The 13,294-nt window shown below is 44.6% G+C and overlaps 1 protein-coding gene across 3 annotated transcripts in view; it reads right to left on the minus strand.

The window, feature by feature from the left end:
* The window catches only part of SENP5 (SUMO specific peptidase 5), a 32,599-nt gene that overhangs the window by 1,476 nt on the left and 17,829 nt on the right, over positions 1-13,294 (minus strand). For 2 of the 3 annotated variants that reach the window (XM_028731682.2, XM_028731681.2), the window contains exons 5-8: positions 12,093-12,140; positions 11,393-11,470; positions 4,862-4,999; positions 3,992-4,075 (exon numbers count right to left, since the gene is read on the minus strand). In XM_028731682.2, coding sequence (XP_028587515.2) covers positions 3,992-4,075; positions 4,862-4,999; positions 11,393-11,470; positions 12,093-12,140 — 348 coding nt within the window. The remainder of the gene's footprint in view (positions 1-3,991; positions 4,076-4,861; positions 5,000-11,392; positions 11,471-12,092; positions 12,141-13,294) is intronic. The other variant, XM_028731685.2, reaches the window with a different exon arrangement.

Raw genomic sequence — 13,294 nt, forward strand, 5'->3', positions numbered from 1 at the left:
CACTTTTCTTATATACTCCTCTTCGTGGCACAAGTCCTTTGCCAATTGGGCTTGTGGGACACCAGGCAGATAACCACTTGCGCTCTTCGACTGCTTGCAGGATGATCCAGTAGCAGCGAGCAAGGGGTACCCGGCGGTTGCTGATCAACCACTCTCATATTTTTCTGCACTGTCTCACATCTCGACTCTCCCTACTTCGCTCTCGTCTGGAGCCAGCAAAGAGGAGTGACTCTAGCAGCAATGTGGAGAGGGAAAGAGACAGCAGGCAACACCTCATCACTTCTACACTGCGCCAGGGAAGGGATGTTTTTGCAGGAGCAACAGCATCTGCAGACTTAGAAGGTGGAACCCAACATAGCACTAACTCCCTTGTCCCGTCAGCACAAAGAACGCCCCCTCTTCTGCTCTTGCTCCCTAAATCTGTCCTGGAAGTTCCCCCAAACTTCTGGAACAGATGGAGGGGGCGTGGGACACATACAAGTAGAGCAGAAATCCCTGGGATCCCAGAGCAAGGGTGGATTCGTCCCAGGACCTTTTGGGATGAAGTCTATATCCACATCAACCTGAAATTCAGATATAATTCAACAGCAAAACATTACTTTTTCCCACTTTGAAGTGGGGGAAACAGTTCTAACAGTTCAGGGATGGGGAACCTGCAACCATCTCTGACCACAGGCCATTCTGGCCAGGTCTAAGGGCCTAAGGTTTCCCATCCTTCTTTTTTTAAATAAAAAAAAAAAGAGAGAGAGAGAGTAGCTTATTTTAGGGGATGGTCCTCTGAAGTAAATCAAAGCCAAGAGGTCACGACAGACTGGGCTGTGTCACACAGCCCATGCATTCTATACTCAAGGAAGTGCTCAGATCCTTGCATGGATCGGGCCAAGTAATTTCACACAAATTTTATAATAGAAAACAAATTACATCTCCCAGCCCAGCACCGAATTTTCAATGACCTCAGCAGGATAGTTTCTCCTCAATTATTTTGAGTAAATATTTGAACATTGCTATCTGCTTTACACAGGAAGAATTTGTTTCGTGCTTGCACACTGGCGCCCGCAGAAGCCCAAATGCGCCAGATCAGAGAAGCATTTGTCTCTAGGCTTCATGGGGGGGGGGGTGAGGGAGGGAGAGATTTCTGCATCCCACCTCCTTAACAGCTTTAGAAAGCTACAAAGGCATAAAGCTATGGCAAATGGAAGTATTTTAGAGTGACTAGCCTGCATATCAATGCCAGTAATTTGAAGGTTTGGTACGGGACACATTTTTACTCATCAGTTCTGCAGGAACCAAGTCAGTGTGTTTCAGGCTAATCTGTAGCAGGTGCTCAAAGAGGCACAGAAAGCAGCTCAACATCACGGGCCTAATCCTCAGCAACACGGCCACAAGCACTTTCTAGTGTTGGAAAGAAGGAAAGTTAAGTTCTGGCTGGGTCTTAGTGGGGCTACTCGATGGCTGCTTCATGCATTCTGCCAGTGTTTCTCAAAGCTGGGTCCTCAGCCACTGCTGGACTACAACTCCCATCATCCCTGACCACTGTCCCTCCTCGCTAGGGATGATGGGAGTTGTAGTCCCAACAACAGCTGGGGGCTCAAGTTTGATAAACAGTGGCATAATGCATGAAGTGACAAGTATGTTTTTGCAACCAAATGACCATTCTACAGCCCCGTGTTTTTACTGTGCTTTGGCACCCGCCACCCCCGGCCAGAGCCTGTGGGCCCCGGCAACTAGTCCACCTGCCTGCATCCAAGGTCCCCTCCGCAGGTCTGGCTGGTGTGTGCCATTATCCCATCCACACCTCCCCAAAATTGCTACGTCCACGCAAGCTTCCCCCAGTGAATCCTGGAGACCTGTTTCATTAAGTGTACAAGGAAGGAGAGAACTGGGTTTCTTAAGGAGGACTTCGGCAATATGTCCGCTGGGCCAAGTAGGACAGCCATCCACCACCCTGAGTCACCCCCTGCAAACGTACTACAATTATTTATATCCCATCTTTCAGGATATGAATCCTACCAAAGTGGCTTACAAGTAATATGAAATTAAATAGGTTCTCCTTTTACTTCCTCCATGGTGCAAATAGTCTTTAGATTGTAAGCACAGGGAGAAGGGCCTGTCAAATCTATATTTTTGAACAGTGCAGTTTTAGGTACAATAATATTCAAAATGTATATTTAAAAAGACAGGTGCCACAGTGGCATCTGTATTATTTTTAGGTGTGCACTTGAAAAACACAACAAAGGATAGGTCCTGAATCTCCTGCTCCCTGCAAAGATTACAAGCTTGGAAACACTCCAGCTTACCAGCACATCTTCCAGATTCTCCAGACATAAAAATCACCAGACGCTCCAGAGGTTAGGTTATGTCCTAGACCTCAAACTACCTCCCCGCCCCCAGGGCTGCAGAGAGTCACTTTTTTTGGGGGGTGGGGGTGGAGGAGAAGTGAGAGAACTTCCTCATGCAGTAATAAAGCCTCAAGATGCCTCATTGTACCAGGAAGCCGTTGGGAGACAGCTTAATGTTCAATGACCCATTTTATCTCTTCAGAACTATTACAGGATACGGTTATGCAAGTCACAAATTCCCTCGTTTGCACTTCACACAAGTTGTTCCCTTTTATCACTGCCAGACTACATCTGGTTGCAAGCGGCTGTCGTACTGGAGTAACGTGGATGTCTTGGTAGATCGGGGGGGGGGGGGTCACTTCCACCACTTTTAAACCCCCCTGCCATTCACTGCAGCAGCCCCCCAGGCACCTCAGATAAGATGTGCTTCTTTCGGTCATGCAACAAGCTGTTGCCTACAATCTGCTAACTCCATCCTAGCACAGCCATGAATCCACAGCGGTTTTGAACGTAAAATACTGCCCAACTCTAATTTCCCCATTCCACCTCCACCACAGATTTTTTTCCCATTTCACGATTTCATTTATTTCACCAGAATTACTGTATTTTTCGCTCTATAAGATGCACCAGACTATAAGACGCACCTAGTTTTTTTGGAAGAAGAAAACAAGAAAAAAAATATTCCGAATCCCAGAAGCCAGCACAGCTAGCAGGATCGCTGCACAGTGATCCCGCTGGCTGTCCTGGCTTATGGGATAGCCGCACGCAGCCTCTCCCGGGCAGCAGGAGCCTTCACCCCCCCCCCCCTGCCCGGGAGAGGCTGTGCGCGGCTAAGACTCCCCCAAGAGCCGCGCTCCCTTTAAAGAGCGCACGGAGTGTGTGTGCGGCTCTTTAAAGGGAGCGCTGAGCAGAGCCTCCCGCCTGCTGTCACTCCGTAAGACGCACACACATTTCCCCTTACTTTTTAGGAGGGGAAAAGTGAGTCTTAGAGAGCGAAAAATACGGTATATACCGCCTGGTTGCAAATGGAGGCAGCTAGTTTGGCTGCGGCTGAATCCCTGGGAATCCCCGCCCATTCTCACGCAGAAGCAAGAGGCATCATTGCAGCGCAGGTAGAGCTTGTGGCAAGCCAACCCCCCCCCCCAATGCTTCTCACTGGCTGCCAGCCCTGATGGTTATGTTCTGCCTCCCCTGTCAAGAGGCAGCAATGCTTCTGAATAGTAGTTGCTGGAAAATGCAGGAGGGAGAGTGTTTTGTGCTCAGGTACTGCTCAGGAACCCTAAAGGCATCTGGTTGGCCACTAGGAGACCAGGTTGCTGGACCAGGCAGGTCACTGGCTGATCCAGAAGGCTCTTCTTATGCTCGCTGTGCCTTCCAGATGTTCCTGGACTCCATTTCCCATAATTCCTGAGCATCGGCCACGCCAGGAGGAGCTGATGAGAGTTGTAGTCCCAAAGAATCTGGGGGGCTACAGGCTCCCCATCCCTGCATTCTTAGTTTGGTGGGAACACGTCACATGTTGAGGGTTTTCGTAGCAAACGCTCTCTGGGCTTCCTGGGGAAAGGTGGAGATTTCTGACTTCCGGTGGACGTTGCATGTTTCATCTTATTCTACAAAGCCATCTTTCTAAAAACCACACAGGTGGTCCTTACCTTTGTAACAGCAGTCTGCCAATCCTGAAGGAAATCGGGGTGGTTCTTTTCTCTAGCTTCTGTCAGCAAGTATTTGCGTATGTTCTTTAAAGAAGAGGGGGTGGGGGACAAGAATAAGGGCCATTTGAATACTGCTATGAAAACATCTTAATTGAGTGCTTCCCTGCAGAGGATACCTGTGGGTATAGTGAAGAGTTTTCGGCTTGGACTGAAGGAGACTGTGATTAATTCTGCAATAGCCCATCGTGTGAAGCTGGGAGACCCCAAGCTCACAAGAACACCGAGCAGGCCCAATGCAAAAGGTAAAAATGAAATAAACATCATACACAGGGCCTTGAGATCTTTACCGAAGGGAGCAGGGTAGAAGTGGGACTGATAAAGGGCATAAACTATTCTGAAGCTATTTAGGATTAATTTAGATACACTGGATAGGAACTGTCGCTTTCGTGAATGTGGGGTATGCACGAAATGTACTGCTGGAGAAGCAAGTCTTGAAATTATATAAACTCCTAGGGTTTGTGGCTGCAGCAGAGTTGCAAGAACAAAAGGTTTTGGGCAGAGCCAAGACAAGGAAACGCCAAGACAATATAGTACCTGGCCTGGGATCCTTGAGACTGGTATGTCTTATCACTTGCCTGAAGATTAGAGTCTAATTCACACAACAACTTCTGAACTACATCTGGGCCAGTTTCCACACTGACAGTGCTCTCTCTTTTGGGCCAAAGAGTCCTGAAATGTGTAGATTAGAAGCTTCAAAGGATTACCGAAAAAATCAGAGCCCTGTGAAAGGATTGGGGGGGGGGGGCCTAAGTGCTTTTTCTAAGGCCGACGCTGTTTAGTAGAACAGCTATAACAACAAGTTGCTCTTACCTCGACACAGAACTTAAAGTGAATGCCTTGAGAGTCGTAAAACGAAATAATTCGGTTAGGAAGATTCACAGTAATTAGGGACCAGTGGACTTCCAGATGAATAGGAATTAACAAGAGTGTCTTTTTGAAGAGGTCCACCTAGTGAAGGGGAAGAGAGCACCCATCACCACAAAATACAAAGTCACGTGCAATTCAGTTGTAATGTGACAAAGCTCAAGACAGAATGATCCCAAACCACCATAGGAAGAGAACAGCCTGAAAACATTTCACCCTATGTGTATTTAAGTCACCGAAAAGCAAGTGCGTGGAGCAGCCTATTTCTCATAAGACACATTCTTCCTTCCCCTATGCTATGAAATAAAAAAACAGGGAGCCAGTGAAGCAGCAACAACTACAGCGATTTTTCTTGAATATGACACGCCAAATTAAAATGTTCTGTTGTCAGGTGTAAAAGCATGTAAGCTGCGTTACTCTTGAGTTACTCTACTCATTGTAGGCTTGGAAGGCCATTGTCTTGTCAGACTTGGAGCAGGGAGATCCAGGTTCAAACGGCCACTCACTGTGCCATCTTCAGTCAGTCACGATATCTAACTTTATAGGGTCATAAACTGTGACAAAACAACCATTCCTTAGCTCCTTAGAAGAGAGCATACAAAATGTGATAAAAATCAAGTAGTGGTGGCACATTCTGGTTTCTGACAAAGCCAAATTAAACAAAACAAAACCCACTAGCCTTGGAGGCAGCAATGGTTACCAGGCAAGTACTACACAGACATTGAACTAGGCAAGACTTTCCAAGTGGAAGCAAGCCCTCTTGCCCCAGCCATACCCACCCAGTACGTTTCCGAGCACAATTCAAAGTGTTGGTGCTGACCTTTAAAGCCCTAAACGGCCTTGGTCCTGTATACCTGAAGGAGCGTCTCCACCCCCATTGTCGAGCCCGGACACTGAGGTCCAGCACCGAGGGCTTTCTGGTGGTTCCCTCGCTGCGAGAAGTGAGGTTACAGGGAACCAGGCAGAGGGCCTTCTTGGTAGTGGCGCCTGCCCTGTAAAACACCTTCCCAGCAGATGTCAAGGCAATAAACTACTATCTTATCTTTAAAAGACATCTGAAGGCAGCCCTGTTTAGGGAAATTTTTAATATTTAATGCTGTATTGTTTTTAACACTCGATTGGGAGCCGCCCAGAGTGGCTGGGGAAACTCAGCCAGATGGGCAGAGTATAAATAAATTATTATTATTAATTATTATTATTATTATTATTATTATTATTATTATTATTATTCAGGTAAGAGCATACATGCATGAGAACACACCCAATTATTTCTTTGCAATCCAGTGTTCTAAGTTTGGCAGCGAATACAAGCCCCACCACTTTCAGCAGGAGTCTGACCCGCTCAGCAGCTCTTATGGGGCATAAAGGCTGGTCCATGGGCTAAGGCCCTTCTGGTGATACCGTAACTGCACAGAGCAGTACCAACAGGAAAGATCTTGTTTCCAAGTCTGCTCCATGTATTTGTGGGACAAGCAGAGGTGAAATGTTCTTCCTCCCAACCCTCGCAAGCCAGCTCCATTTCTACCACTAGCTGAGTCCTGATCTATGCCCTGTAAAGGCTACAGGTCGAAGAAAGTGGCATTTTCAATGCTCCCCGCATAAAACACTCCCAACACAGTAAAATAAAGTAAGGAAAGCAGCACGTCAGCGAGAAAGGTACTCACTCAACCCACTTTCTGCTCTGTTGGTTTTCTTCTTGCAAGGAGTATTGGAAAAATATGACCCTCACCCCCCCTCCCCACTCCCTGCCTGTGATATAAAGTCCATTCTACTGCTTCGAATTTGCTCCTTTATGTAGATTAAGCCTTAGAGCTTATAGACATTCACTTTGGGTTCCGTTTTCCTCCTCAGACACAATTTATTTGATGCCATTTGCTTGTTTAAACAGATGCTTCAATTTATTTATTTTTAAGCAGCGCGGCCGTTACTGCTTTACATCTCTTCATGCTGAATTATTCAAAATCAATATTTTTTTGACAAGTGTGCTATGAGATGGCATTGGGTTTTAAGCATGAAATTAGCATTCCTAAGAGACAGCCTTCCGCACGTGAACGCACGCAGCAGCAGCCGCACAACGCAGCCAAAAGACAACGAAGGAGTTCTGCATTCTGCATCTAGCCTACGAGTGAAGATGTCGAAGGCATATAGAGAGGTGGAAACAGCCTTGGGCGAGTGATGAGGATGGCAGCTTAATGGATAGGACAAACATTTCTGCAAGGCAGGCTGCATGTGTTTAATACCTGATGCTGCAAGCAAAACTGCTAAGGAACATGGAAGGGATGAATAGGTCCCAACTGTCTAAGTTACGGTTTTATGCATACACAAAAAAGGAGCACACTTTTACGGAAAGGGATGCCTGTCCCATTGCACCTGGTGTGCACACACCGGCAAGAATGCCCAATTGTGAAAGGCAGAGAATTGGGTACACTTCTAGTGTTTTTAGCTATTGCAAGGAGAAAAACCTGAAACAAGGAATTTCTCAGGGCAGGCACCCTTGCCCATGTGGTGGGAGCAGCAGAAAGGCCCCCACCAAGCACATAACATCCCATGAAGTAGTTGCCCAATACCCAAGATGCCAACTCGTGAATGGCCAGAGGCAAGTTGCCACGTTGCTGCTTTCACTTAAGAGAAACGGCTTCAGTTCAAAGCAATGGAGGTGCTTTCCCCGGCAACCAGTTAAGACACCCATTCCCACAAAAAGGTGTGGGAAGTAGAAAAACCAGGTACAAACTACTAAGGTTCCGCGACTATAAAATACTGGGCTTGGACGTAGGAAGTCTCAGTTCTAGACCTGGGTGAACCATTTATCTTTTTGCTCGACCCACCTCAGAGGATTACGCTAAAATGTAAGGAGGGAGTAATATTTAGCATTTGCAGAGAGCACTTGCAGCTGTTTGCACGCATTATTTTGGTGAAGTCCTTACAATCACCCTACAAGGTAGGTCAGTATCACTGCCATATCGCAGGTGGGGAACCCAAGCTGAAAAGAAGAGGCTTGAGGGGAGATTTGAACTGGGGCCTTCCTGGTGCATAGTTTAATCTTAGCCATTCTTATATACAAGCTCCTTGCAGTCAGGGTGAGAATTAGCATTTGTTTTGAGGAGGAAGTGAGAGCAATCTTATCACAAGCGTCAAAAATCAGATACTCTTATTCTGGGGCAAAAGATGGAAAGCGAATGCACCCCAAGTTTAATTAAAATTCAGTCAGGTGAAACAGATGTTTGCTGCAGACTTTGAAATGCTGCACAAGGCACGAACAAAACAAAAGCAGAGATCTAGTATGCAAGCTAAGTAACAAAATCCAATTTAGCTTCCCATTCCAAGAAGCAGAACAGCACATTTCAATTTATGAGGCCCCGTTTTAAATGAATCCTTACAAAAGAGGATTGACTTTCTATCTCAAAAAAGAAAGACAAGAAAGAAAGAAAAGGAGGAGGGATGGAAGAGATCACACTCAGTAGCTACTGAGGAGATCACATTTTTGCCAAAGCAGAAGTACCAGAGACAGCTGAACCTCAAAGAGAGTTTGGGAACAAAATTGTGACAGCATCAGAGGATGCAAAGGTTTCAAAAACAAGACAATTTCAAGTTAACAAAAATAAAAATAAAGGCTGATTTAAATAATTGATTTAATCAATATTCCATCTGATAATTCATGCGCTTCCTACAAAGTGACTACTTGACCCTTGTTATCAACTAAAAACAATTTCATTTACACCTGCTGCACTCTACATACAGTTCTGAACACTTTCCATTTTTACCTACAGAGGGCATGCTTTTAAAATATCCCCATAGAGAGACTTTCTTATCAAAAAGAAGCCGTATCAGTTATGAGCTAAGGAGAGGACTGTAGGAAGCTGTGCTCTTATCTAAAACTTTGCCTATTGCTTCCAGCACTGCTTCTTTCTGCTTCACTCTGCCTTGGCCGACCCAGCCCTGCCTTCACAGAAACAGAGCAGCAAAGCAAGAAGTGCTTGTGATCAAAGGCTGGGATAGCTCAGCTGGTAGAGCACAAGGCTCTTAATCTCAGGGCTGTGGGTTCGAGCCCCACACTGGGCAAAAGATTCCTGCATTGCAGGGGGTTGGAATGGATGACCCTCACTGTCCCTTCCGGCTCTAGAATTCTATGCACAGGCTGAAGGAAGACCAGAGAGTCACTGGGCAGGTTAGAGCAACTCTGTCTCCGCAGAGTCAATATACAGTGCCCATGGACCACATCTAATGTTCTCTGTCGACTAGCACAAAGGTGAGTTTTAATGTTGAGCAGAGGACGCCAATGCAACAACTGCAATAGCAGAAACTCAGATTGTGCAACTCGCTGCACAAGACTGTGCAACAAAATTACCAGCAACCTGGTGCATTCTTCTTGCGCAACAACGTCCCACCGGAATAAAACATTTCACGACCGGAACAAGCTTCTGGTTTGCTTGCAAAGGGAAATGGCGGCGCGGTGTGAGTCGTCTGTTTAATAAAGACGATCGCTACCGGGGGTTTTGAGCGGTGGGAGTGAGTGACAGGGTTAGACACCCCCCAAAAAAGCATCACGGATAGTGGGGTGTTGAGGGGACCAGCTGGGCTTGAAGAGGCTCGCCACAATTGCCGGATCCACAGCGCTGGTATGACTTCAGAAGTGTGCATTCACACAAAAGCTCATACCAATAACAAACTTAGTTGGTCTCTAAGGTGCTACTGGAAGGAATCTTTTTATTTTGTTTCAACTACGGCAGACCAACACGGCTACCTACCTGCAAGCCTTAAGTTTGCCAAAGCCTGACAGTACTTCATATTGCACATAGATGGTGCCATTTTGCCTACATAAGGATAGTGAACCCCGTTCTCCAAGTGACCGAGTACACAGGATATTTGGGAAATGATCAACATGCTTCTTCATTCGCACAGAAAAGTCGCAACGTATCTGGTAGGGGCATTGATTAGCTTTATAGTTTAACAGCAGGGCTAGCTTTGCTAATATTAATCTGAATCTAAGTTATTCCTCGAGAAACAAAAGTATTTTTACATAAATAAAATTAAAAGCTTATTGATCAATCAATAGAAGGAATCTGCTTTTATTCAAGATTTCCAAGATTTAAGGATGTGCCTTAAATAAGCATTTAATAAACATCTCAAGTCTACTTTAAGCCTCTCTGCAAACAAAGCCCATTTCAGTGCTCAGTTGTGATTTAAGCAAACACCTACAATGCTCTGGAGCACTTCAGCCCAAACACTTTGCTACATGGCTCCATATATAATTCATAGTGCTGAGTTGCTGAGCTTCCTGTAGGTTGAGGAACAAAAGCCAAGGCTGTATACTCTAAGGAGGCCATCTTTTCCTATCCTGAAGCTTGCTAGACCCTTTCTTTTTCTTTCTTTCTTTCTTTCTTTCTTTCTTTCTTTCTTTCTTTCACACACCTCTCTAAATATTTTAATCAGTCAACTCAGTTGGATATAGGAAGTCTTTCCTGTTACCCAGAGGTTTTTCCATCCACCATATTAGAGAGGAACATTTTATCTGGCAAAGACTCCCTGGGCGGGTTTATTCTGCACTATCAAGTTTACTATTTGGGGCTTGGAAGGGTATTTCCACTAGGTCAGTGATGCTGGAAGGTAATTCCCCAGCTATGTGTGATGCTTGCAACCAGCACTTCTAGCACAAAGATGCTTTCCTCGCTTCTGCTTTTGGTTCGTGGCTATGTATATTCTGCAGCCGAGCCTGGGACCATCTTTCATGCAAAACCTGTGTTTTATCAGGAAACTACGGCCTCTCAGATCTATCTTAAGCAGCCAAAGGCACGCACTCATTTATTTAAGACATTTACATGCCATTTAATCCTAAGCCCTTCTAAGTTATGTACATTTAAAAAAACAAATAAAGTTGAATTTAAAAATAAAACAATAAAAACTCATCATAAAACCAAATGCTACTTTAAAATGCCTGCTGGAACAAGGAAGTCTCAGTCATGTGCCTGAAGTTCTGCAAAGAGGGCGCCTGTCTAATTTCAGCTGGGAAGGAGCTCCACAGGCTCACATCCACTACAATGAATGCAATGTGTCTAATAATTATGAGCCATGCATTTGAGTCATTGTGGACTAGCTGACTGGGATGAAATATAAGGAATCAGATGGTCCTTACGATATCCTGGACCCAAATTAAGGACTTGGAAACTAATACAAGAACCTTGAACTCAGCCCAATAATTTAGCAATACAGTGGAACCTCAGGTTGCGAATGTGATCCGTGCAGGAGGCACGTTCTCAACCCCCAGTGTCGCGTCTGCGCAAACGCGGGTCGCAATTTGGTGCTTCTGCACACACGCAAAGCGCGATTTAGTGCTTCTGCACGTGCACAAGCGCCAAAACCCGGAAGTAACCCATTCCAGTACTTCCGGGTTCGGTGCAGTGCATTCATTTCAAATTCATTCTTCAAAATAGTTCAGTATTACGCAGCTGTTAAGGGCTTTCAGAGCACACAGAAGCCTACCTTTTTAGTCCATCGTTTTACTCCGTTATATCCTTTGGTTACCAGCTGTCTATGAAAAAAGCTGTTGAAGAAATGAACCTACAAAAGGCAGAAGAGGTCGATGACTGATCACATTCAAAGCCTCCAGTTCTAGCACAATGAACTCCAGCTGAATACAAACCAAGATCTGCTGCACCCCAACTAAGAAAGGTTTATTTTATTAAGGGCATTTTTATACTACAGGAAAAACCTCTTAACTAGTGAAGGAGGGGAGCTTCAGCTCATAAACCATGCTGTGTGATTCTGAAGGTCCAATTTTATTATTTTAACTGTTTTGTTATGCTTGTTTTATTGCATATTTTAATTAAGGATGTTTTAATACTCCAGTGGATTTGTTATTGTGTCTCTTGGTTATGTGTTGATTTACAGTTGTAAACTGCTTACATGAAATTTTGGCGTGTAAGCCATATATAAATTAAATAGTAGTAGACAAATGTCCATACATAGCCAGTGGGTGCTCTAGAATGGAGTTCATATGTAAATAAACAGCCAGCCGATTAAAGGACTGACTACTCCCTTCCCCTGCGCAAAGCTAGGAATAACTGCCCCCATAATTGCCCCTCTCCATTTTCCCTTAGGACTAATAATTTTAAGCCACCTTTCCCCCCCTATCCAATTGAGCTACTGTTGCATAATACAGAACCAAGTAAAAGAAGCTCACCTTGTCAGGGACTGCGTCCATTATTAGCTCGCCATACATGTTGATAATCTGAAAGAGTTTAGAGAAGAAGAAAGCTTAAACTTTATTAGGGAGGAAAAACACAACATTACATTTGTGAATTGCTCCTCTGCAATGCTCAATGTATGTGGTCATTCTTTGAATGCACTGCTAGAAGCCAGGATACATATACTGCACATTGAAAATACATTCTGCACAATCCAACAACAAAGAAAGCTGAATTCTGCAACCTGAACGATTTAGAATGAATGAATTTACTCTGTTTTTGCTAGTAGTAATGAGTTACGCTGGAGACTGAAAGTTTTATTCTCTGGAGGTTTATTCTGCCACCTTTTCAGATTCTGGGATTGTAGCAGCTACTGCCCCCAAACATACAAGATTGCAACCATGAGGACTGGAATCCCACCCACCCACAGTGTTGGATTTAAAACAAAGACTGCCCCAAATGGCAGCTCGCTCCATCTTGCAAGGTGTGTGATTTCTGCTCTTTAAAAAAAGAAGCACATGTTCGTTTTGTACCAGTGTACTCCCAACATTTTTCCACCAAAGAATAAGGGAAACATGGCTCTGTTCTCTATGGCAGAGGAGGTCCTTCTTCCTCCAATTACATTCACACGGACAATGTGTTCAGGAATAAGTTTACAATGCTGCTATGTCCTTCATTTATTTATCTAAAGCATTTTTACTTTGCTTTTCAACCAAAAGGGCTCCCAGAGTGGCTTATATATGATTAGTACAAACTTACTTACAGGCTTACAATCTAAATTGCACAACACAAAAGCAGCCTGGGGGGAGGAGGGAAGACCAACAAATAAAGACAACCCACACACCAATTCTTAAAGTTGCACAGTAATTCTTAGAATGACCAGATATAATATGCACAGCTCTACCTCTATGAAACTCAGAGAGCCAGACCTGAGAAAACCGTGAGCTAATTGAGCCTTTCTTCATTAAGTCAGGTAGCTCATCTGAAGATTAACATATTTGTATGTATCCAAGGAGATTAAGGGACACTTTTTGACCTGGAGTTACACCCTGGTATTGAGGGAAATGACTTTGTGGGTGTATTGTAGCAGATTTGACACATGCAGTGTTAGAAACTAGGCACCAAATGGTTCCTTAAACCAGGATTACAGCTGCAATAAAAAATAAAAAATAAAAAAATAAAAAAAAATGCCTGGTTG

Source organism: Podarcis muralis, chromosome 6 (genome assembly GCF_964188315.1).
Source record: "Podarcis muralis chromosome 6, rPodMur119.hap1.1, whole genome shotgun sequence".
In the NCBI taxonomy this organism is placed as follows: domain Eukaryota; kingdom Metazoa; phylum Chordata; class Lepidosauria; order Squamata; family Lacertidae; genus Podarcis; species Podarcis muralis.